At 39.8% G+C, this 26,980-nt stretch overlaps 2 protein-coding genes and 1 pseudogene across 3 annotated transcripts; all 3 read right to left on the bottom strand.

Moving 5' to 3' along the window:
- Nucleotides 1-1,144: 1,144 nt before the first annotated feature.
- Nucleotides 1,145-3,229, bottom strand: LOC113074512 (NADH dehydrogenase [ubiquinone] 1 beta subcomplex subunit 7-like). 2 transcript variants are annotated; one of them, XM_026247354.1, is made up of 4 exons: nt 3,137-3,229; nt 2,908-3,044; nt 1,823-1,991; nt 1,145-1,325 (listed from the first exon to the last, which is right to left on the bottom strand). In XM_026247354.1, exons 2-4 carry the CDS (start codon nt 3,017-3,019, stop codon nt 1,244-1,246), a joined length of 363 nt encoding a protein of 120 aa, XP_026103139.1. In that variant the 5' UTR covers nt 3,020-3,044; nt 3,137-3,229; the 3' UTR covers nt 1,145-1,243. The 2 variants fall into 2 exon arrangements, with proteins under 2 accessions (XP_026103139.1, XP_026103138.1); XM_026247353.1 differs by having other exon boundaries at nt 2,908-3,174.
- Nucleotides 3,230-7,269: 4,040 nt separating this feature from the next.
- Nucleotides 7,270-15,809, bottom strand: LOC113074511 (atherin-like). The gene is given in 9 exon segments (XM_026247352.1): nt 7,270-9,329; nt 9,434-9,554; nt 9,773-9,869; nt 11,163-11,223; nt 11,456-11,532; nt 13,180-13,390; nt 14,623-15,357; nt 15,359-15,682; nt 15,684-15,809. Coding segments are annotated over 9 exon segments (1,821 nt in total). The 5' UTR covers nt 15,729-15,809; the 3' UTR covers nt 7,270-9,179.
- Nucleotides 15,810-16,748: 939 nt separating this feature from the next.
- Nucleotides 16,749-26,560, bottom strand: LOC113074510 (cAMP-dependent protein kinase catalytic subunit alpha-like; annotated as a pseudogene).
- Between the last annotated feature and the right edge of the window lie 420 nt (nt 26,561-26,980).

The raw sequence follows: 26,980 nt of genomic DNA, 5'->3' as shown, positions 1-26,980 counted from the left end.
GTGTGTTTTCCAGGTGTTAACTGTACACCATCTTTCATACACTTTTAAATATACTCATCATTCATAGAACATACACAGTATTTAAATTATAAAACCAATCAGTTAATATCAAAATATTTTTAATTTATTGCTCACTTTTTTATTATTATTATAAATTAAGTAATTTCAATTGTATTGTAATTATGTTAACATTTCCTTTATATGATATCCTGAACTAGTATATCTTTAAATAGTGCAAGTACATTACCACTTTTTCCACATTAAAAACATAGGGTCTCATTCATGAAACATTAGTAAATATACGAGTAAATAATTGAGTGATTTGCGCGTAAAGAGAACTTCCCGAAAACTATTCTCCTGATTCACAAAAACTTGGTAAACGTCAGATGTGATAGTGAAATGTGTGTGTGTGTGTTAATGAATTCCAATCAGTCGTAAATGGGACGCGCGTGCACGCTCACTCTCAATTACCATAAATCCCGCCCATTAAATCCGACTGACAACTATATATGAGCATCATATTATGACACCAAACATGTCTTCTCAAAAGCGACTAAAAAAGAAACATTTCTCAGCTGCAGAAATTGAAGTTTTATTATCAAAAGTTAATTCAAAACGTCACATTTTATTTTCAAGCGTACAAGTGGCGTATCAGGTCCTAAAAAAGGAAGTTTGGCAGCATATTACAGATCCTTTTAGCTACTGGCTCTCATAATAAAAGTTAAAAGACAAACCATATGTAATTAATATATATATATATATATATATATATTTTTTTTTTTTCAAAATGTATAATACAATGTGTTATTAGTGCATTTATACTTCATAGTAGAGGCACACTAAATTATAGGTCTTAATACATTTTTATTCAATTTTTCATTAAAAACCAAATAGTTAATCCACTGAAATGTAAAGTGATCATAGTACACTTTAAAGTAATGCAATTATATGCTATTAAGTGTATTTATATTAGATATACTGAAGTAGCACATTTGGGAAATATACTTCTAACTACTACATTACTAATATATTGAAATTAAATCAACTGAATTTAAACTTAACTATATAAACGTGTACTAACATTGAACATTATTTTAAATCATTCAAAGTACACTTTTAAGGTAAAGAAAATGCTCCATTCACGTTTTGAGAGCTCACAAGATCATCTTTATTATTGAGAGCGCTGTATATTTATATATGTACACACAGAAGCAAGAGAAAACTGATGGAGAACTGAAGACGTTTATGCTGCTTCTGCCTCGATCCTCTTTTTCCTCAAGTTCAGTCTCCTCTCTCTCTCGTACTCTTTCATCCTCATCACATAACTGCAAAGAAGAAGAGAAAACACACTCATTTTGAGCAAGAAAATAAATAAATACTTTGTGCATAACTGGTGATCACCACAGTATGAAACATGATTTGATATGTTCATGATGGTTATGGACTTACTTTTACACCTCAAGACAGGGCTAAAAGAGATAATTCAATTAACATTTATCATGGTTTAATAATTCAAATATTTGAACTTTTAAGACTCGTTTTATTAAAATGTATAAATTATTACGCTTTGTGATGAAAGTAAGAAAGGATATATATTTATTCAGGGAAATGTTAAAGCTTTCTAAATCTTTGCTCATCTAAATAATTAATCCAGCAGAAATTACGATTTCATTTAAGATAAATTTAATGAGATTACTGTTGGCATGAAATATGCTTTCAATGTCAGATTGTAATGGATGAAATCATTAAAACATCCTGATGGAGAAAGCAGTGACACTTTCCACCAGGTGCAGTGAAACTGAACGAGTGCAGCTTCTCTTACTCCTGATGTTCACAGTAGTCCCAGTCGTGTCTCTCGTGTTTGCAGGCCAGGAAGTTGGGGAAATTGTCTCTCTTGCACTTGAGGAGTTTGAGCAGGTAGTGTGCGCAGTAATCCCGCTGCTCCACCGGCAGCATGGCCAGGTTCATCTGCTCCTGCGTCGCCACCATCTCTGATAAAAACAACACAACGAACACAGGTTCAACAAGACACGGACTACAACCATACATCCGGTCCATCTCTGTGGTACTATTATATTACAGGGTCAACAAGATACGACAGCTCATATATATATATATATATATATATATATATATAGTCTTATATTTTACCTGATTATTGTCTGTTCAACAGCTAACCATATTTTAACCATGTTCATATTGGCTTTATACTTGTACTCTGCACAGTGACAATAAAGTTGAATCTTATCTAATCTTTTAACTGAATAAATGTAATTGTTTTCACAATAAACAGATTTATGGTGATTCTAAGCAATTGGAATAAATGTATTTTCAACATATTAAAATAAATAAACAGAAACAAAAAAGTATGTCAAGTTTTATTTACTTTTAAATTCAGAAATATTGTGCTTTTCTTGCCTGTGGCATATATTTATGACAAATTAGCATCAGATTACTAGTTTATATTAAGACTGCAATGCAAGTTGGAGGAAGTTTGATGTTTTTAAGAAAAAGATCGATGCGATTTAAATACTTTTTTTTATAAACTGCTTAGATTAGCCTTAACAAGTTATCTTCATTCTATTTGTTTTCTTCAAAACCGGTAAGAAGTTTTTCAAATCAGTTATAAAGACACAGATTGGCCTGATTTAAGTCAATAACTCAATATCTTACTGCTGGTTAGTCTAAACAGTGCAAACATGGTGTCTGTGTTCATACACTGGCCCCTGAGTTATAATGATCCCAGCCCTGCAAGAGCACAGGTGAGAACTGTCATGTAAACAGACTCTAAACAAACACATCTAGGCGCATGTTTGGTCGAAGCCTCTCGATTGGACCTGAAGTTCTAACTAAATCTGTTCAGTTTAGAGACTCAATCACGTGTGAGAGTGAGGGATGAAGTGTCACCTCTCTCTCTGCGCTCCGGGAAGCCCAGCTGCGGGTCATATTCAGACGGTTTCCTCGGGTCTGGCGTAGTGTCTCTTTCCGTGATGTAGCTCCGCACGAGGTGGGACCCCATTCTGGACGCAGAATATCACCGCTGCCTGCAAAAATGTGTAATGTCCAATCACTGACAATAATAGTTTAACTTATAATGGAGAAATCAAAACAAATCTGCACACTGCCATTCGGTCACCTCCAGAAAACTTCTGTTTCCGGTCTGCGCCGGAAGTAAACACGTGCAACGAGTGACACACCCCTAAAGGTCCTCGAGATGGATTACTCCGTACCGAATCGAGTCTCCATAAAGGTTGTCAGAATTTTAACTCAAAATCAATAAAATCAATCACTTATATTGCTGTTTCATAATTTCATGAATTAATTAGCTTTAGATTTTAATTTATATATCAACATAACATATTCTTCGCTTCTCTCATTTATAAAATTAAATAAAACCAGTTTAGTTCGATTAATAAATTTATGAACAATCAGGATAGTATATAAATAAAACTGACATATACTTATTTTTTTTTCCTTCCGCTAAAATCCGCGCGCGCGGTGACAGCCAGCCAGAAATTCAAAAACTAACGGTCAGTCAACATGCCCTGATCCATTTCATTTATTTGATGGATTAATGTGTGTATTTATGATTATTAACAGATTAATAACATTGTCAGGTCTAATTAAACAGAACTGGGTGTGGAAGTGAATGTTTTGTTTACTGATGGACTAAAACAACTGGATTCATGTAAACCTATACGCAAATTCTTCAGGTAAGTTAAGTTAGGCAGCTACAGTTACTTAAAATATTAAAGTTAACTGAACGTTTAGGCTAAGTTTGAAAATTGATTTTCTTGAGTAAGTGTCTTCTACTAGAAAAAGGGAAATTAAAAGTTCTTTATTACTGTCGGGTACACATTTCACATTTCTGTAACTTATGTCATTACACCTGAGAAGAGATGATGCTGACCCTCAGAGGACCTCAGATGATGCTAACCCTGAATCAACAAACAGAACTAACAATTATTGCTACATGTGTGACTGTATCATATAATAACTTAATTAATAATATTGATAGTTCATCGTCTAGCTGACTACGTCTTGTATTATTATTATTATTTTTATTTTTTCTAAAATCCTGTCAAATGTGCACAAACTACTAGCTACTACTAAATATTGTAGAAACATAATTTTCTGTAAAGTTGCTTTGTAACGATTTGTATTGTAAAAAGCGCTATACAAATAAACTTGAATTGAATTGAATTGAATTATCGCTGATAGACCAACGAGCAAATCTCGTGGCTTCTTTCAGATCTCAGGCACTGGGTCATAATCAACATCCTGGAAACAGGTCTGAAGGTATGATGGACAGGTTTGAAGTCACCATGATACTTGTGTTTTCATTATATAAGTGCACAACACAATATACAGTATAAAAAAATGGAAAACCTGGGATCAAATAGATTTATGATTAATTTAAAAGTGGCTGCTATAGTTGATGCTGACCACTAGATGGCACTGGTAGGGTCTGTCTTTGAGGCTTTGAATCTCTTTTTGTAGAGTTAGGAAAAAGCCTCTAAAGCTTCACAGGGCTTCATCTGCCAATCTCTGTAGTCTGATGTTAAGACACATCAATATGAAGCTGAGGGCTCTGACCTATCATAAATATGAGGAAAAGATACATATGGTCTGCTCAACATGAGAGGATTGTTGTACAAAATCTGACCTTTGATTAGTGAGACATAAAATAAAATAAATACAATAAAACATTTAATCAAATATTTTAAAACCGCAAACAAAAATCTTACAATAATATAATACATTTGGCTTCTTCAGCTTAAATCACAAACCAAGCCTGTATTTTTCAGATTGGCCCAGTAAATGCACAAGCACATTGTAGGGTAAACAAATAGAAAAATACTGAAAGGACATTTGTATATGCACGTGTGTCCATGAACCAGGATTTTAACATTCTCTTCAAATCAGTCTCCAACCCACCATGGTGCAGTGGCTTTTTCAGTCACATACGCACTAACCACAGCAGTCTCTTTGCTTGCTCGGTGCTGTCTCTCAGCACTGGTCTCTTATAGCAAGCTTACAGGTCCTCCGACAGATCTCAGTCAGGTCTGCCGAGGTCTGGGACAGATATGCCAGGTCTACATCCTGAAAACACAAAGAAATGCACATTTAGTGATGCTTTCTTGTGGAAATGCATGTATACATAGGTTGTGTGTAAATTAGATTTCTCTCTCAGGTCGATAAAAATAGGCTAATAAATCATGGATTCAATTGTGTGTTTTGCGTCGCTGTTTACCTAATCTCCAGCGAAGGCCTTCTGCACACAATAAAGAAAAGCCCTGCTTGAGCACGCAGAGTAATGAAGCCACTGGCTTCTCCTGATGTATTTGCGGATACATCTTCCTGACCTGAACATGCAAGTATGCATCTGGGAAAATTGAAAATAATTTGAGTTTTATTGGGTCCATTTGGAAAAAGCACATTTATTTTAAATGTTTAAGGCCACTGATAATGAACCCGTCCAACAGTTTCATGTTGTTGGTGCGAATATCTTATCATTTCTAGAAGTCAGAAGTCAGTTAGTTAGGCTTCTGTGCAGTCAAGTGTGCGTATGTACCATTGATGAGAGAAGAACGCTGTTGTGAGATGTGTGTGGTGATTCTTGTCTTCACCCTGATGGCTGTGAACAGGCTCCAGCATCTCTTTAATCTGAGCCAGCTGTTTAAGACAAACCCGATGTCATTCAGACGCTCCTCCTCCTCATCCTGACACCATCAACATATGACATCATGACGTGGTGCGGGCAGTGAAATAGAGAAACTGTACAGGTATGATGAAGTCACTCATACCTCTCGTTTGATTGGTTCTCCCTCACTGTGGATGATGTGAGGGGTGGGGTCTGTTTCTAATTCTTTAAACTCCACTGCTCTCATCTGACTGGGAAAATATCAGGATAATCTTAAAACAAACTACATTGTGAATTTGTAGTTGTCTGTTGCAGTGTTGGTAATCATAAACGAAAATTATTCTATTAAAGTAGTGTCTGTTAATTGAGTTAAAGCAATCAAATTGTGAAAATAATATATATGTTAACTTGGGAACTACCTGAAAGCTATCAGCAGCAGATAAGTCCTCTATAGGTTGTTACAGATGACCCTGTTCATGTCGTCTGTGAGATCACTGCCTCCACTTCTGGTCTCATAACACCAGTGTCTCCCCAAACAACTTCAGTTAGTCCATTTTAACCTGTAACACTCATGCAGGGATCTACATGCACATGTTTGGGATACCAGTTTGAAACAATGATTACTTCTGCAGTTTGGTGCTGCTAGTGATATAAATTAAACACTGCAACTTCATCTCTCTATCACTTCCACACACAGATAGATTAACCGTGACAAGCACAGAACTGTTGTCCCATTGGTGGCTTCGTCCACGATGACTTGATTCGGTCGAATCTTCTGCTTCAGAATAGCAGTGGAGAAATCCTCAGACTTTTGACTGTTCAACACCCGCACACACATTATATCAACGCTCAATCCAATTTTCCACAACATTAATAATAAACAGTGAAGTACATGCACAGTTCTTCATAAAAGCCAAGTCAGCTTTTGTTTTGCTGCATCTTTCTTCACAATGTATTTATATACACTCCAGAGATTTAGAAAATCACTGCATATAAATTTAATGATAGCCTGCATAGGAATTTTACACTAAAACAGCATCAAGACTGCATGAAACATGATGTATTTTTTAGCTTACAGTTACCTTCTAATGAACTTAAAATTTAATGAACATTCAAATTGAGCCATACTAAGGTTTAAAACCCATTTTATAATCGTAACTGAGTTTTAATGAGGGTGAAACATAAAAACAGTTCTTGGTGGAACTATACTGTGAAAACAAACCCTATACACACACTGCTGTCTGGTCTCCTGGTCTCCACACACACACACAGTTAAACTCTCTGTGAGGCTCCAGCGGCAGGCATTGTAGATCAGGCTAGAGGTGTTTAACTGAGGAAAAGAGCCTGTTCTTGGACAGAGATGATCCGAAATCAGCCTCCATGCCTCGAGAATGTGTGTGTGGCAGCCTGCACTACTCCCTGGACGTCTGAAACCCATCCCCACACATATAAATATGATTCTGACACAACAACCCAAGTACGCAGACAGTGAGTATTTAGGAATCTTTTTCAGTTTTCCATTGTTTTCAAATGCATTTGCACTCTTTCCTGCCCAGGCATTGAAATTCCCAGCCAGCTCATTCCAGACACTCACAAACATTTGTAAATGTGCATTGATGCAGTCATCTGGAATGTCCTCTTTAATGCGAGTAATCAAAAAGACATACAGAAACAGTTCCTGTTCATTTCAAGAAACACATGGACATTCAATAACTTACACACTGATTGGACAATGCATTATTCTTCTCAAACCCTTTTTGAGTCACTCCCAGCATCTTCGTTCATCAAGATGGATGCTGGCCTCATGTTGTACCTTATGGCTGTAATGTAAACCTTTACCCTGATGGCATTGACTTTCGGATCCAAAACCAACCAACAGCTGTAGCTCCTTGTTTTTTGCTTTGAGATACTGATTTCTTGCAGTCTGTTAATGTATCTATTACAAAGACTTGTTGAGAACACAGAAAAATCCTTTTAGGTGTTCGTTGATATTCCACTTCATTAATAAGTCAAAGTAAAAAGAAATTCATCATGAAAGTCATAAACAGAGAAACTGCTGGCATTATCAACGTTTCAATGAGCTCCAGCTTTTACTTTAGATCTAGTTAACGTCATAAAAATGAAGATCATGTTTTATAAACAAAAATTCAATGAAATAAATAAATCAGGAGAGTTTGATGAATTCAAGGTGCTAAAATTGTCAGGCAGAACAGAGGTGTCTATAATCTGAACTCAGACTGACCAATGGTTTCTTCACAATGCACATGATCCTGCCTGTAGTGACAGAATCAGTAAGAGCCCATTTACAACTGTGATGGGTCAGTTTAACCTCACAAATACACTGGAGCTAAAGGACAGCTTAACAAAGATCCAGTTTCCACATCCCTTCTCTCTCACGTCAGTCTTGTAATCAGTTGAATGGACCCTTACATTATTATTTGATTGTTTTACACAAATTATTGTCTCAGTTCCCACGATATTCATCTGTTGGGCTGATGCATATATATTTCACAAACGGTAAAGTTCAAGAGCTGCATGGCTTCGGGGCTCTCTGTGCTTTTGAGGACATTCAGACACTTTCTTCAACTGCTGGTGAAGGAATATCGTCATTGCTTCACAACTTGGAAAACTGATATTTACAAAAGTTATGCTCAGTTTTCAGTGGTGATGATGGAGCCAGAAAGTCAAGCGGGCAAATCCCAGATTAAAGGAGACAAAGTCGCCTTGAAGGGAGATCCTCGGTGAGATGCGCCCACTTGATTGTGTGCAGGAGATCTGCAGAAACAGTTTTTAATTGTATTTCTTTCTGACATAAGGGTGCAAGAGACAAAAACACTGGAAGGAACAATAGACATTCAAGATCATTTCAGTATGTCAGGAAGAAATGGTTTAGTCTATCGCTGAGAGAAGACGAGGGCTTCAGTCAATGTCAAGAACTTACTTATTTAAAACTGTAGCCAGACAGGTTTCTTTTTTACATTGGTGCAACATTTTTAACAAAAAGTTCTCTGTGCGGTGGAGACCCTCCATCCTTTGGTTTCAATAGCAATCATGAAACCAGTGAGGTCACACAAAAAAAAGATTTTCCGCCCCCTACTGGACTGGAAAAAAGAAAAAATCAACTTGATGAAATGAATTCAGGGTCAAGTGTCACAGTCCGAGCAGTGGTATCCATCAGAGCAGCGTTAACTGCACAGAACTGCAGTCATTTCAAAAAACGGTGACGCTTCTTCATTTTTTTTCTCCTTTCAGTCTTCCCAAACTTACTCCATTCTTCTACTCAGTTCAGTTCATTTTACTCACTTTTCCGTCCAAAGTTCTTTCCAATAGCTGCAGGATAACTGATTTAAAAAAAATATATATATACATTATTGTGTGAGGAAAACGAAAACTCCTTCAGAGTCGTATTGAATGTCTTCAGGAATGTCTTCAGGAATATGCGTGTTCTGGGATGAGTAAATATTGTTTGGTATATGTACATGCAAATTACTTTGTCATGTACAATAGCTCAAATATATGCGTGTGTGTGTGTGTATCAGCAGAAAGCTTCGTCCTCCTGGAAATGGGTCCTCTGCAGAACCTTCACGTGTCTTTCATAGATCTTTAGGGCGGGACCGAGTTTGATTGACAGGCCTGTCAGCACGTCATTCCTTTGCATCAGAAGGAGGGACTTCCCGTCGATCTCCTGTCAGGAACAAAGATTCAGTTATCTATAACACAGCTCGTCTCTTAAGTCCAGTGAAGTAGCGTCTGAACTGTTGAAGGGTCATGCGGTTGAGTTCAACGCACCTGTGTCCTGAAGGCGAGCGCCTGCTCTGGGAATCCAGCCGCGGTGAAGTAACTGACCACGTCTGCTACAGTCCAGTCCACCGGGCTCATGCCCCCCGTCTCAAACTTCAGAAACCCACCTCTGAGACCGCACAGAAGAAAAATAATTCACTTTTATTCATATAAAAAAATTCAAAGGTGGAGACACCAAAGAACATTTAATATCGTGACTCAAAGACAACCCTCAATCTTCAGTTTTCATTTCTTTCATTATGACTCACTTCTGCCAATTCCTGTTAGAAGGTCAGTGGGTGTTTTACAAAGCCTTTTCTCTCTCTCTCTCAGTCTGCTAGTACTCACATTCCTTCATTCATCCCTCGTTCTTCAGCCGCTCCTGGTGAGGCAGAGGGAGTCAGCAAACATGACGAGACTCCCACCTCCAGCTTACAGTCTGCACCTGACGGACAGACAACACACAGCTATATGACACTAAAATAACACACACAACTTCAATACAAGAACACAGAATGACACAACCCTACCTTTCAGACTTTTTTGTTTAGTAAAGTCTGTTTAAAGTCTCTTAAAAATATATAGTCTAAACAGTAATGCTGTTAAATATAATTGAAATTTGAAGTCACTTTTTTTGTTTGTTTTAATATTCTTTGCAATTTATTCCTATGATCAAAGCTGTCACATGATACTTCAGAAATGTGGAAAACACTGCATGTATATATAAAAAACAAATCTGTAAAACATAATGGCCAGGCACACACTGCAAGTTTCATCAGTGAAAACCACACTTAAATGCTGGAGTGAGTAAACCATCGTTCCCTGAGTGTAGGGAACAGCAGTCACTTTCACATTTGTAACCATAGCAGGAGTGAAGAAGACATTTAGCCATTTGATATCTGTCATTTGTTGGCTAAACTAAAGACAATTAATGAGAACACCTCTGATAGACGTGATGTGTTCAGTTAACGCTCGAGAGACTGCTTTAGAAAGCGCTGTCTTACAGTGTTGCCATGTGATCTTATCTACAAGAGCTTACCCTATAAAGATAGGCACTTTATGAAGTTTTATATTTTTTATGTTTTTGTGCTTTTCCTTGTGTGTGTGTTTTTTTTTCTATGAATATCTTGCAACAAAAAAGGTTAAGACTTCTTTCACTGTTATTTTCATGCATCTCACATACAGACGAAGACACATTTCTGATTCTGATCATTAACACATACACAAGAGACAGGGCACACTGGAGAAGCATTTGGACGTTTAAGTTTTTTTGTGTATATATATATATATATATATATATAAACTGGGTCGCTGGGTGGATCCGTAACAGCCACAGCATCAATGGCGGACTACATGCTTATGTTCCTGCTGCAGAAGCTACTGAGTATCAGCTTTACTAACTTTCCTAGCTTTTCTTGTTGTTGTGTTGGGCTTGTATACAGTATGTAAGGTTTATGTGCTTGCTCCAAGTCTTCTCCATTTTTAGTGTATCTCTGGCAGAATTACAGCGCCACATACTGGTCTGGACTGTATACTACATCGTTTGGAGTCAGTTTCAGTGGTTTCATGTGTACGCAGATATTTCTTGAGACGATGCACGTTTACAGAAGAACGAGGAAAAGAAAGATTGCATTGGGAAAGCTCTGGCTTCGTGTGGTTGAGGCCTGGGAGACACCAGTACATAAAGATATGGACACACTTAATCAGAACGTAACCTAAATTTGTTCAAAGGACTTACAGTTTCTTAGAGGTATTGACGATGGAGCCTTTACGGTCTCTGACACCACAATCAGCCGATCCTAAAGGAGATAGAACACAAACAACACTTTTTACAAAACACTCCCATTACACTTTTGTTTGCCATTGCCAATAATTGATATGTCAGGCCACTCGGACAAACTGAGAGCAATGTTGTAATAGATCCACACTTCAGGAAGTCATTCTTTGAATGGCCTACATGTCTCTACACAATAAACTGGAACAGGAGAAAGACCTCAGATATTAAAACCTTCAGTAAACTGTGAACATTACCTCAGTGCTGGGATGTAGCTGATCAGGAGCATCTGTGTTTTTCTCAGCATCCTCGGGCTCCACAGACACGGTCTGCTCTGAAAGTGTGTGTGTGTGTGTGTGTGAGAGAGAGAGAGAGAGAGAGAGAGAGAGGGGGGTTTTAATTTTAATACCATAATTTCTTGTCATGACACTAGACTTCAAACATAGACATTTGTCACACACAGAAACAATTCCCCATCTTCAGCTGTAATGCCATCTGGACGAAGTCTTGTTCTTAATGCTTTGGCATAGACGGATTTTCACAAACTTGATTAAAATGGGATTTTTGGAAATACATTCAGTCTGAAACTGTAGGTGTGATGTGGCACCAGATGTAGAGACAGCAGATATTGTCTGTCCAAACAAACAGATGTTTCCATCACATACCCTGGGTATGGAGAACAAAGGTGATTTACGTGCAGTGTGAACAAACACCCCTCAAAAACACTCACAGTAATACTTTCGTCCTCCATAGCGTTCAAATATTTAAAGACTTGCTCACAGGTATGTCCCCAGTTTCAGAGTTCTGCTCCATAATCCAGAAGGACTCCCCCTCTGGAGAAAGTGTTGTCTGAATTTATAAAAAGCATGAGCAAAAAAATCTTCTGAATATATTTTTGATAAGGGCTGTATTAGGTCAACACTTCAATCTGAACGGAGCTGTGCATCAATAAATTCCACTTCCTGTCCCTCAGATTTAACTTCCTGTGAGTTGTGGCCAGAAGTGCCACCACACAAAGATGTCTGTTGGAAACTCTGCATGTATATATAAACCAAAATTTCATACAAAATAATCAAGTTTCAGGAGTGAAAAACACATTTAAATGCTGGAGTGAGTCTCGTTGTTTTGGTCTTAGCTCATAAAGATGTTTTTTTAATGTTTATGTTTTTTGTGCTTTCACTGTTATTTTCGTGCACCTCACATACAGACGAAGACACATTTCTGCAGCACGTTCAGATCTGTCATTAACAACTAGTCCTCCAGCTCCGTACACACTGAATTGAATATCTGCAAATGTGTTTGTCACTACCTGTATTTTAGTGAATTATGTGAGTTGTGGCCTGTTTAATTCAAATCCTAGCTCAAATTTAAAGGGAGCCCACACGTAAACACTTGAAGATCTGTTTTAACTGAGTAAAACAAAAGAAGATGGTGAGATTTCACAGTTTATTCCCATTATATTCTTACATTGCTGTAAAAACGTCATTACAATATTGTTATGTATGGAAAGGAATGATGAATTTGGTTATTTTTGTGTTTTTGTCACCAGGGCTGGGCTTGCTTATTTAATTTTTAATAACAGAAAACCCAAAAGTTATATTTTTGGTGACAGTAAAGGCCTTTTCACACCAAGAGTGAAATGACTAAGCCTCAGGCTGAAGAAAATGCCTCTGCCACTGCACTTCCTCCCAGTTTCTCTCAGCACAGAGACAGGACAAGAGTCAGTGAGTCAACAGAAAAATATATGCATTGAATGAAAAAACTACACATATTTTCTTTAGTTAGTTGAAAAAAAAATTATCTGATTACATAACTCACTTTACCCCAACACTGAAAACAAGAAACTAATAACTGTCCAAGGGACAAAAAATGTAATGTAATATCTATACTCCATCATATTCATATTCTTATCTTACGTTAAGCATGTTTAGATGTTTTACTGGAAAAACCAGACAAAGAAACGGTTTCAGAGCACAAGTACCTTCACGTCCTCCCCCGTCTACTTCCTGTTGTAAGGAGCACTGGTCTGAGGTCAGCGGTGGGTCGGTGCCATTATCATTCTGCACCTGGGTGTCAGGTGAGGCCTTGACACCTGCGGGACCTCCATCAGTGATGGGAACATCCTCCGCTGAGCCCACTGTGTCATGCTCCTCGCTCTCCTCCTCCATCCTTTCTTCTGTCTTCACCTCCTCCTGACCAGCAGGAATAGACACAGCGTTTCTGAGAGCTCTAATGGACTTTACACCAACATGATGGAGCATTGCGTTATATTTCAGATCTCAGTGACTGGAGTGGAATTGATCGTGACTGTACCTTACATCACAATAGCTGCAGATGTACGGGGAAGAAAAGAAAAGGAAAAAAAACTGACTCTCCACGCTATTTGAAAAGGCCAAATATCGGCCAGTTTCTGTGCGTGTCCTCAGTCGAATTGCGTTTTTTTTTTTTAGAACAACACAAACTACCCGAACACCTCCGCAGTCTCTTGCCTGGGATCTCGATTAGATCAGGACAGCGATTTGTCAAGTCTGTCGGGTTCATAATCAATTCGACCACAGTCTGTAAGTGAGCGGGACAGTGCTTGAGAAATCTGATCAACGCGGAGACGATAACAGCGCAAAAAAAAAAAAAAAGAAAGAAGAAAAGAAGGAGGAAACGCGACGAACGCTCATCGCTCAAACTGAGTGGATGAGCCGCACGGAACGGAACTAAGAGGCTTATAGTGCGCGCTCCGCTTTGGCTCGTCATGCAGCGAATTTCCGCCATCGCTTTACCTCGTCTGACCGAAGTGTTGCACTGAGCGACGGCTCGCCCGAGAAAACAGACGCGAGCCTCGGGTCCCTCCCTCCGTTTTACATTTTCCGTGCGCGTCTAACTTAGACACCGCCTAGTGAAAGATATCCAGCACAACTTATAACGCAACAATAATCGTCGGCCCTGCCTGTGAAAGCCTAAGAGCGCTCTCGCGCAGTTCACGCAGACATCAGTGTTTTTCAGCACACGGTGCGCGTCTGGTTCTCGACGAGCGCGCTTTTGTGTAGTGGAGCAAGAGAAGCGACGGTGTCTCACGCACGCGGGCGCTACCGAGCCCGAGCCCGCACCTTTTGTGAAGTGAATCAGGGCACGCAGACAGTTGCGTGTCTAGCGGAAAACACGACCGAGGTGTCACTTCTCCCACCGTTTGCACACAACACGACCTCACAACAAGCACAAAAACACGCTGTTTGCCGCAGACACACACAGTTGAGGTGTTCTGGCGCACAGTTGCACGCGAGAAAAGAGCGGAAATCGGATGGTGCGGGGATTTTTTTTCTCCTGCTCTTTTTTTTTTCTTTCGCTTTTCTCACATCACGATCATTTATTTATACGGATACGCGGTGTAGCGCTGCGCGCTGCGCAGGACGTGTTGGAAATATTAAGTTACCTTCTTCGCGAGACGTCTGTCCTGCAGTGCGCTCTTCAGGAGCCGCGAGGACGGCTTGGCCGCCCCCATCCCCCGCGCGGCAGCAGTGATGTGGCCCAGGCGGGTCCTGCGGAGTCGACCCCTCTCGATCTCGCGCTCCAGCACCACTTTAACCCGGTTGCGGGTCAGCTTCTCCCCGGGCATCCCTCGCTGCGTGCTGAGGTAGTCGAGGATCTCTTTGAGCCCCGGCGGCGCGTGGCCCCGTGTTGCGGCGGAGCCCCGGTGTCTCTCGGACAGACTTCGGACCGCAGAAACCAGCCTGTCGCCCAGATCAGCGCTGCTCTCATCCGGAGAGTCCGAGCAGCGCGTCCCGGAGCCCTTTGCCCCCTCCTTAAGTTTGGGTTTGGTGGACGCGGGGGGCTTGTTTCTCGGATGCGGACTGCCGGCGCTTGAGCAAGTTTTCTTTTCTTTCTCATCACCATCATCATCATCATCGCTGCCCTCGTGGCCGAGCGTCACGTCTCCTTCAGCCCGCCTGTTTGCAGCATCGCGGTGGAGAGAGGAGCCGGTTGCTCCCGCCTCGGCGACCGAGCTCTTGTCTCTCGATGCACTTGCCTTCACGCTCCCGGCGGAGTGGCCCGATGCGCCACAACTAACAAAACTGTTTCCGCTAGATTGTGGTAAAATCTGCTCTTCCTTTACAAGAGCGGAGGGCGAGGTTTGAGGCAGGGGGTCAGGACACGGGCTCGCCCCGGGTTTCCTCGGGCTCCTTGTCCTCGCACTCCTCTTGGTCCGTGAGGCTGAGCGCGCTGTCGTTGTTATTGCATCTCGCGCGTTTGTCGTGTTCACCGAGCGGCTCGCAGCTGTCGGTGGTTTGCTCCGTTCTCTTTCTGCATTTCCTTTGCACTTTAGCAGCGTTCCTGTAGGAGATGGACCCCTTGTAGCTAACTTTCAGCACAGTTTGCTCTTGGATCAGTTTTTCTAGTTCAGCCCTGGTTTTGTCCGGGTCTGAGCCGTGTCTTCTTCGGACCATTCGGCAGATTCTTTCCAGGTCCGGTCGGGCTTTTCTCGAGCGCAGGGAAGTCGATGGTTTCCAGGATCCATTCTCGGTATTTCGGCTCCGACATGTTGCAGGACTGGTTCCGTTGGCTTTGGCCGAGCGCCTCTCTCTCGCCTCCGAAGTGATCCGCTCCGAGCCCGGCTGGGAATGAAGCGGAAGCCTCGCTCTACGCCTGCGTTTTACCCTCTATGTGCGCTTAAGGTGGACTACATTCCGAAGAGGAGCATCCGCTGCGCTCCGTGCTTATTTAAGGTGGTATTGTGGAGTTGCACGTTTTGCGCACCTCGTCGACGGGCTTTTGTTCACGCTCGCGCTGCAGTGCTTTACATCTAACGCAACAGATTTATCATACACAGTCTCGATGCTAATTTAAATAACAGTTTAAAACGCGTCTGATGGTTGGATGACAGATATGGCTCGCTGGTCGATAGTAAACTGGATGAGTCTAGTCTTATTAACTCCTCGCGTCACTGCCAGCTCTAGATAACATCGAATCAAAAACATTATGAAAATCTACAAGTAAGAATAGAACAGATCAGAAAAGTTTCAAAGTGCCATCTATTATAAATCACACCGTAGTTGTATTGATGAAAACTAAAAGATTTGGTTTATATTTCCGAATAAATCTGGCCTAAAATTAGCAGCGCAGTTTTAACAAGCAGCGTGAAGAAACTGAGTGAAGATGACCTTGAAACCGCTTGTGTCACAGACTAAATGAGCAAAAAAAAAAAAAAAAAAAAAGAAAAAAAAATGGAAGCCATGTAGGAATATAGAGACATGATTTGAAGAATCATATTACAGCCATTTCCAAAATTCATACAGCTAGCCTATGTAGTTGGAGAAAGTTTATTACCTTCCACAAACAACAACATACCAGACAGTTATTTAATGATTCTGCTGAAATGTGAAATGATTAACAAATGCAAAGCTATCTTACACGACCATACATCATGGTATACTTGACTTGTTTTGTTGGTTCTGGAGCAGAGAAATAGTCCTGTCTTCATTAATGGTGCTCATGTACAGTTATATAGATCTCAGTACAATGTTAGGTGTTTCCACTGTTACACAAAAGGGACGTAAAAACTTTTGGTATTTATAGTAATACTTTATTGGAATGATTCTTGTGGTGCAAAATATCACAATTAACTTGAACCATGTCCTCAGGAGTAAGCACTGGTATCCACTGAGTTCACCTCCAGTTTAGGAGATATTTGCGTGTAAGAAATTCTCACCCAAAAAGGATCCAGATGCACTGCACCCATTCAGAGAGAAGACTTTGCCTGTTTAAAAATGCAGAAATGGAAGAATAAAGGGGGAAGAAATGCCAGAGAGCGCCGTCCACGAGGCTTTGTGTGCACCTTCATCAGGCTTTAGAAATGTATAACCCAATGAGAACCGTAACAAGAGTAATATTAACAATACTAAACAAACGAAACTAAAACATACATCCCCTCCTCTGCACGAAGGCTGTGGGCCCGTCGTCGTATCTGTCAGCTATCGTATAAATCCCTGGAGGATCTCATGGCACATTTCAGAGGTGAAAGTTCATCAGTGAATATTTTACCGAGCGCGGTGGACCTACAGCTGAAATAATAAGAGGTGCTCGTTTGATGAAATCATGGCTTCTTTCACTTTCTCATCCCTTCAGTGCATTGTTAAGAATAAAGAAACACATGACAGCATACAGGACCAAAAATATTTCGGTTATTACACAGGAATACATTTTTTTTTTCTTCATTCGTTCTTTTTTTTCTATTTTTCAGTATGTTTGTTATGGTGACCTATGGAGAACTTGCACTCAAGATTAATAAACGATAACTAACCCCGTCTGTCTTTGTGCGGCAACAATTACACCCCATCAAACCCTTCATGATTAATATCACGTGAACAGATAAAAAAGAGAAAATTAGAAACATGGTAAAAACAGAGGAGATGATAAAGGCCTCACTGTTGTCCCTGGAGGTCTTCTCTGCTCTCTTGCGCTGGTTTCTCTGCTGGAGGAAGGATCGGTTTTAAGATTCATGCACTCTTTCTCTCCACTTATATATTCCTCTCTCTCTCTCTCTCTCTGATTTCTGTCTCGTATTAGAACTCGGCAAACTCTTTCGCACACTTCTCCGTGAACGACACGCGGATCTCTTCTTCCTCGTAGTCGTCGAAGTTGCTGGTGTCCCCGGGACCTCTGCATTTAGGCACGAACGGGGCCTCCACCTGAGAAATGCAAAGAAGAAGACACAATGTTTTTGCTCATCTTTGTCATAATTTCTGATCGATTAACCCTCAACATGCATTGTCAAATATTTTCCTTATGGCCTTATACAAGGTATTACATGATGCAAAACATATTTTTTTAAATATATACCAATGTATATTAATGTGAAGTAGATCACAAATGTTGCTTTTTGTTCAAATGATGTTATTGATAATGCAATTTAATTAGATATTAACATTAATTCAGAAATTTAAGAATGGAGTCCAAAGTTCTTCATATTAATTTCACACAATAACTTATATTAGATTATGTTAATTATATTAAATTGTATTATGAGGTTACAATGAATATGATATGCTTCTGTTGATCCAATACAACATTTGTCATAAATTATGCTTGATTTACCATTTTACAAAATGCTTTCATTGAAGATTAATGAAGAAAACGGAGTGAAAATATGTTTAAAATAGATACAGATGTATTTAAAAGTAAAATAGTTCACAGATGTTGATATTTGCTGTAAACCATACTCTTATTCTTATTGATACTCAGACAATTATTATTCTGAAGTATGACATAATAAAAATAAAATAGTTGCCTTTAAAAGTAATGTGTTACAATATTGCGTTACTCCATTAAAAAGTAGCTAAGTAAGTAACTTTGTTTTTAAGAAATGCATTACGTTACTTAGTGGCGTTACTGATTTCTCTCAACTCATGGACAAGAGAGCTGTCGGTCAGTTAATGGGAAAACAAAGTAACTTGTGTTGCACATTTGAAAAAGTAAGTGCTTTATATTTTATCTCATAGAAAACGACTGAAGAAGATACTCTGCATGTTTGTGAAAGTTAGTGACTGCTCTTATGAATAGAGAAAACAGGAGGAAGTACCAGAGACGGGAGAAGCCACAGGATGACAGCGTGGAAATAGAAATAGATAAAGTGTCTACAACTCATTCAATTCCTAAAACGTGTGTGCCTTTGTAACCTTGAGCAGAAACATGGCAGATAAGAGACGTTCTTTAAAAAACAGACAGCAGGTGTTTTACACAATGAGAGCAAGCGTTACGAAAGCTGATAAACAGCTGTGGAAAAGTAATGACGTATCAACAAGTCTTCTGTGCGCTCACTGGATGGCTTTGTTGTCTTCTTGCAACAGTGAAGACTTTTCTCCACAACATAACTCTCTTAACTTCTTGTTCATTTTAGTACTTCAATAGTTACTTGAATAGTAATCGGATTACATAACTCACGCTACATGTGATGCTTTACTCCAGCATTGCTAGTGATAACACTAATGTCATCCAGGAGAATCTGAGCTCTTCCTGACTGAGCTTTGTGTGCAGACACTGAATATCAGTGTGTTTCTCACCCTCCGCTGGTAAATGGCGATCCAGTCAGTAGTTGAGAACCACTTGTGTCCTTTGATGTCGTTAACTCCGTTTTTAAGGTTTCCGTAGCGTTTGGTGAGGTCCACCTGCAGCAGGTTCCTCAGCAGGTCCTTCAGGTCGGAGCTGAAGTGAGACGGGAATCGTACCTGTGAGGAAAAACTGGGTTTAAACCAAACTAAACTCACGTGAGACCCTCAGATCCTGCAGACACATCGGACTCATTTTCAGTCTGAAGGCTGTTGTTTTCTGATGTCCTGGTGAAATTACCTTTCCTGAGACTATCTTTTCGTAGATCTGAATGGGCTGATCGGCAAAAAACGGAGGATAACCGGCAGCCATCTCATACATCAGCACACCCAGAGCCCACCAGTCCACAGCTTTATTATAACCCTACGAGAGAAAACACGTCAGGAAGAGTTAAAGCCTTCACACGCTGCATGTTTCAGCAATAGAGCTACAACTGCGTGTATTTATGACAAGAATCAAACGTCAGCGAGAGATCAGAAACCTCCAAACTGGTTTAGATGTACACTACCTGTCAAAAGATTCAAATAATTGCAAACTTTAATTTAAAATAATTGTCTTTTGCTCACCAAGGCTGCATTTATTTGATCTAAAATACAGTAAAACAGTAATATTGTAAAATATTATTACAATTTTAAGTAGCTGTTTTCTATATAAATATGTTGTAAAATGTTATTTATTGCTATGATGCAATGCTGAATTCTGAGCATCATTCTTCCAGTCTGCAGTGCCACATGATCTTCAGAAATCATGAAAATATACTGATTTCTGATTATTATCAGTGCTGAAAACAGCTGTGCTCTTTCAGATTTTCCTGGAAGTCATGAAACACCAAAGATCAAAAGATTGGTGTAAGATTTAAAAAAAAGAAAAGAAAGAAATTAATACTTATTAAAATAAGTTTTCAAATAAATGCTGTTCTTTTGAACGTTCCATCATCAAAGAATTACACTCATGTCATGAGACACTGAAGACTGGCGTAATAATGCTAAAAATCCAGCTCTGATCACAGGAATAAAATGCATTTTACAATATATTCAACTAGAGAACAATTATGTTAAATTGTAATATTTGTATCATATTTCTTGATGAGCAGAATAGACTACTTTCAAATAATCCAAAAGTTCAAATCTTAGTCTCTATTTAAATATCAAACTTTGCTTGTTCAGTCAGTCTGTCGAGCACAGAAAGCATCTGTCAGCTGAAAGCGTGTTGCATCATCAGACGCTTCATTAATTAGACTGGGACTGCAGTCGTCTAGCTGCGTTCACTGTAGACGCTCCTCTGTCAGTTTGGAGAAACTAGGACAGCACGGCTCACCTTGCTGAGGATGATCTCTGGGGCCAGATACTCCGGGGTGCCACACAATGTCCACGTGCGACCCCTTGACCCGCTTCGCAAAGCCAAAGTCTGTCACCTGAAACAAAGTCCCGCAGATGAAGCTGTGGTACATGCACAGGACAAGCATGCCTTGAGCCAGATGGTACTATCAAATCAGCCATGAGGGGGCAGTGATGGAGAGAGTCTAGCTGCTTATATCACACACACTCACACACACACACACACACACACACACACACACACACACACACAGACACACACACACACACACACACACAGACACACACACAGACACACACACACACACACACACACACACACACACACAGACACACACACACACACACACACAGACACACACACACACACACAGACACACACACACACACACTTTAGCTACAGATGCACTGCAAATGAATGGAGACCAAATCAGGGTATTTAAAAAAAAAAAAAACTTGTGGTGCAGATATGTTTATTGAGTTACAGTAAAATCACACTGAATTTGACATTTCAGATGTAACATCTGTCATCAGTTGTGCTTGATTTATGCTCAACATGATTGTTAAGGTTTCTTCTAAATGTACTATAGTAATAATGTGAATCGAACTATAATATATAGTGGATATTGATTATAAAGTGGTCATTACCTGTATATAGCCCTGCTGATCGATGAGGAGGTTCTCTGGTTTAAGGTCTCTGTAGATCAGGTCGAGGGCATGCAGATATTCAAATGTCAAAACTATTTGTGAAGCATAAAACCGTGCATGGGGTTCACTACGCAAGAGAAAGACAACGGGAGAAAAAGAAACAGAGAGAAAAGATACTGTTACAGGAAAGTTGCTGAAAAATAACTCTTACAGTAGGACTAAAGCCATAGAACAGATCTAAGCAAATGTGTTTTGTATAAGAGCAGAAAAAAAGTATATTTTTTCATCATTTAACACGAGATATAGAAAGGAAGAAGATGAAAACACCAGCAGTATCAGTCGCTTTGATATTTCGTTGTTATCTGATGAAACAACATTCATGCATTTTTAAATGCAGCTCTACATGTTGATGCTGCTAAGTGGATTATTTTAGTACACTAGCAAATAAATATTAAGCATCGAGCGTCTTTATACAGCCGAGATGAAACCACAGTCTCACATTATGTGCATTAACACAGCTCTCAGGACAAGCTTGGGGCCAATCTTTCGGTTCTGGTTCTGCTTGTTTTCTATCCTGTGTGTTTAGACAAAAATGAGCCAAAGAATACAAGCACAAAAACACAGACTGCTGGGGACGACCTGTTTTTATTATTATATCTCATTTCTATGTCAACTTCTTATATGAATATATAAAAAAAATCTATTTAGCATATCAGCTAAATTACATACGATGATCAAACGCTGCATTTGGAATCAGGTTTTAGAGTGGCCTAAATAAAAAAGGTGAAGTCAGGTTTTCTTTCTTTTGCAACAAGATTCAGTCTGTGGCACAACAAATACATGAAATAAAATATAGAAGTATAAATTCTGCCTGTTTTCATTCTAAGCATTTAGACTTTTATAATTACAAGCCAGAAGTTCACACACTTCACAGACTTTATGTTTAGGGATATTAATATTAAAAATCGACTGAACCAGATAGTGAGGAAAAGTATGTCCATCATATATGTTAAATGTATGTTTAATAAACAGCTAATAATTAAAATAAGTCATTTTTAAATCAAAATAAAACACTATTATTTGATTTGTTTACTGTACCTGCATGTCATGTGACCATTAACCAACCGTAAACATGCAAATCTGAAACTTATTTACTAAAATATTTATTTTAAAATATATTTCACGACTGAATTACATATAAATAAGGACTAACATGAATGTGTGCATTTTAATGCAAAAAAGGTTGCTCAAAACAATAGTATTACATGGTTAAATAACCTTCTGAGTGATAATTCAAATAAAAATGTATGTGTGTTTTAAGAATCTGTTTACATAATTCAGAAACATGTAATCAGATACTACCCAGATCGGTATACTACTAAATATATACAGCTATTTGTGCTCGGTCTGTTACCCTCTGTTCACGGTTTCCTTCAGACACCAATAAAGCACATCTGTTGTGTAAATATATTCACCTGAATCTGCCGATTCTACGCAGGTGTGAAAACATCTCTCCTCCCTGAACGTACTGCATCACCATGTAGAGATTAGTGTTGTCCTAAAACAGACACACGTTATTAAAGGCGTCCCGTGCATGCATTGAGCTGTCCGTGTTTCCGACAGTATTCACCTTGAAGGAGTATTCCAGCCGCACTAGGAAGGGGAAGCTGACGGCCTGCAGAATCCGCTTCTCGTTGAGAGTGTGCTCGATCTGCTTCAGCTTCACAACCTGCAGAGAAACCATGAACGTCATGACATCAGCGGGTCTCACGGTGATGTCACGGCTCAGGCATTAGCCCCGCCCACCTTCTGTTTGTTGAGGATCTTCATGGCGTAGTGCTGCCCGGTCTCTCGGTGTCTGACCAGCATCACGCGACCGAACGAGCCCGTGCCCAGAGTCTTCAAGCGCTCGAAGTCCTCCAGACTCGCCGTGTTCTGAGGGACAGAAGAACCCTTAAAACACCCAACTACAGCTCGTCAGGACTGCTTTCCAAATACAGTTTCTAGTAGCAATGGGTGCTTTCAAACAGTGCTATTTTTCTATATTTAAGAGACTTTTATAGATTTTGATAATATTTTGAATCAGTATTTTTATACATTTACATCATTTAAGTTTTAGTAACTTAGCTTTTTAGCATTTATTGTTGTTAAATGTCTATATAGTTATTTTATTTCAGTTTTAACTATTTTAGTGATAGTTAAATAGTTAATCAAGTTAAACGAAATGAAAATGTTGCCTTGCAAACTAGCTGAAATAAAATAAGTATTTTTATTTTTTATTGCAGTTCACATTTCATTCGCTTCAAGTAACTTCATAAAAGCCTAGTTTGAGAGTGTGGTGACAAACGCTTACACTGCATTATTTTCAATACATTTACTGCTAAGTTTAGTGCGGCGCAAATAGATGAGGTGTAGCTAGAATCTGGTGGCCATGACAAAATCACATGAAACAGTCATTCATTTTTGTAGAAATTGATTTAAAAAGCTTCATTTATTTAATCACTATTCTCTAGAGTATTTATGGTAAAAAGAGTCAAAATGGTTTATCATCTCCCTGACAATTCTCAAGAGAGCTAGAAACTCTTTCAACGCTACTTGACTTATCCTAAATAAAATAAAAAAAATAAAAACATTGTTTTTCTCTTTATTTATGCCTTGCCTTTCTAGCTTGTACTCATTTGAACAATGCCTGAAACTAGGTATTAGGAGCACTTCCTGTGTCTGTCTGCCTCTTGAAGAAGAATCTCTTTACGTATTCCCCAATTAGAAGTGGCTTTGGATAAAAAGTGTCTGCTAAATGACCAGGTGCCACTCATTTAATAAAACTCACGGTAAACACAGATCTATTAAATGAAAACCCAGACCTCACTTCTGTTTTCTCCTTCTCTTCTGGAATACTTCTAGTCATCTACCTGTGCAGGATTCTCCCATTTCCTGAGGAAATCTTCTCTGGCGAAGGCCCAAAAACTCTTTGACTGTGGGAAGAGACAGAAAGCACACATAACTTTACAAGCATCGATGTCATATTTGTTTTCTAAGACCGCTGAATGATTCTGCTTGTGCACGATCTATTTTGAGGAACGTTTTGTTCTGTTCATTTCTCAGTCAACATCGCAATGCACCGCATGGTGTGTATTGATATATTTTCATTATAACAGACTATAGGAGCCGTAATGGTTTGATGGATCAAATATGTTTCTCATTACAAAAATCGTAAAAAATCTAAGGTTAACATTTTATCTAAAGGTTAAATATATATATTATTTCACATGTCAGGCATCAAAGGGTTAAACATGATCACATGCCAAACTCAGCAGTGCACAAAGGTTTACACATCAGTGCTTTCAATGCTTTGGTTAACTTCATGATAGCCTCAATAACAGTGCAGTATCTCAGCTCGATTAATTTCAGCATTTTCAAATCCACTCCGCAAAATTTTCCCCCAAACTTGGTGCAGAAAAAATAAATAATAATAATAAGGCAAGCAAACAGAAAGACTGATTTAAAGGGAGTAGCACAACAAAGCCGTAGCATCACATCAGGCCAGCTGCTGTTTTCCTCACGGGGTTAAACGCCTTCTGTCGAGCCACAAGTCAAACTTATTATATAACGCTTTTCACAGTTCACATGGTTTCAGTGCAACTTTACAGAAACTGTTTCAAACGTGCATTTTTAAGGGTGTTAACACCGATTTAGCACTGCCAAATGTATACTTTACACTGAGTTGTTTCAGACAAGCCAATCGTAAACTAAAGGATTCTTGCCTTGTTGAAGATGCATGCGTTTCATAGAAGCCACAGAAACTTTCAAGCGCCAGCATTTGAAGGAAATGGTTCAGACCGTGAGCAGTTTTTGTTCCTGTTTTGACACATTTCATACCGAAACAGGAAGGTTGGTGGTACATATCGAAGGATTCATCTAAGATTAGTGTCTTAACATGAACACCATGGCCACTGGTTTAAATAACATCTGTGAGACACCATTAGATCCTTCAATATTCAAGAGTGCTTTTTATTGGACAGAAACGATGGAGTCAATACTTTTGGTTGGTTTTCCAAATAAGAAAGACTCTTTAAAAATGTCAAAGATTCATGCATTGGACTACTGTGAATCTAACAAGATCATTATTAAATCAGACTCCTTCAGATTCATGGAACACTGTAAATATGAAAAATTACAACGTCATCCTGGGGTTTACACAAGTAAAGCGCGAAATCTCAAAACTTTAAATGGTAAACCAGGGTTAGTATAAACAGTGTGAAGCGTGGGTCAGTTAATCCAGGGTTAAACAACTCCAAGGTGTGAAAACCCAACAGTTGAGACACCAGCAAAGCCTTTACCATCACAGACGCTGAGAAGGACACACAGTGGTCAATAATACAGTCGTTTTCAATGACAAGATTGTTAAATGGCTATATTTAGCCTTCACATTAGATCTCAGCATGTAGGTTTCGGTTCTCCCCGTTTTCTTCAGCCCTTCCACACATCTGTCTTTCCCTATAGACCCACCAGACGTGCACAAATAGACCCTTTTCTATCTTTCGGCATGTTATATACAGGGTGCAGCATAGAAACGCGCGCGCAAAGCCCTCAAACGAGGCGCAGCTCGCGCTTATCAAAGCATCAACACATCGCTTGAGCCTGAGATCGCCATGACAGCATCAGCACCATCTCCGGTGAAGCCTGGCACATGCACGACCATACCCCCGAAGAGCATCCGAGGATCGCCATGATCGGAGATAAGGATGATGACTAAACGGAAAGACTGGGACGCGTTAAAGACACCACCGCTTTCCATCTCGTTGCCCCGTTTGGCGGCCGGCGTGTTGCCCATGACTCGGGCCCGTCAGGCGCTGGAGAGCCGCAGGGAGGGAGGGATGCTCTCACGCTCCGTTCGTGCGATTGACGTCCACCGACCGGCTCTGAATGTGAAACGGGGGACGTTGACGCGTCCGATGGCTTCTCGGATAAACGGCGATCCCTTATGAATGCAGCAGCAGCAGCAGCACCCGCGTTTAAAGGGCGGACGGGCCGCCAGCATCAAACCGGACTCGGGCGTCCTTTCCTGGCCTGGCTCTTCGCCGCTCCTCCGCGGCCCCGCAGTCCTGTCTGTCGCCTCCCCGCGGGGGTGTTCCGTGAGCGGCGCTCGCAAAGGGAATCGCGGCGGAAAAACACGAACGCAGCTGCGCTTCCCGTGGCCATCGACACTGACACCGCCCCCCCGGACTGGCCCCGCCCACCGCGGCACCCCATTGGCCAGGAGGAAGAAGACGGACAGATGTGAGAATGATTGACACTTATGTAGCCGTTATCTCGATATCGAAACAAAACATGGCTCATTTTTTTTTCATGTTCCCAGACGGACGGGGATTCAAATTGCTACATTTTACTGTGGTATAATGTAAACATACAGTATGTTGTACGTGTATATCGCATATTTCCACTGATGTTGTCCAATAATAAAAATACTGTTATTTAACACATGTTGGCCCCAAAAGAAGGAATGTTATCATTGATCACATTTTAAACTGGATTTTATAGGCTTTTTCCCGAAACAGCTGAAAGGTAAAATAAATATGAAGCACAAAACTTTTGTTTTTAAGAAATGCAGCAAAAAGCAAAAGGGCTACATACAAAACCTTACTTAACATAAATTCTTACTTCTTAAAGTCTAACTTGATCAGAGATGTAAAAAGCACTTCA

The sequence above is a fragment of the Carassius auratus genome, unplaced genomic scaffold (genome assembly GCF_003368295.1).
Source record: "Carassius auratus strain Wakin unplaced genomic scaffold, ASM336829v1 scaf_tig00014984, whole genome shotgun sequence".
Taxonomy (NCBI): Eukaryota; Metazoa; Chordata; class Actinopteri; order Cypriniformes; family Cyprinidae; genus Carassius; species Carassius auratus.
The sequence above is the reverse complement of the archived record's forward strand: the minus strand, read 5'-3'. Positions and strand labels throughout refer to the sequence as shown.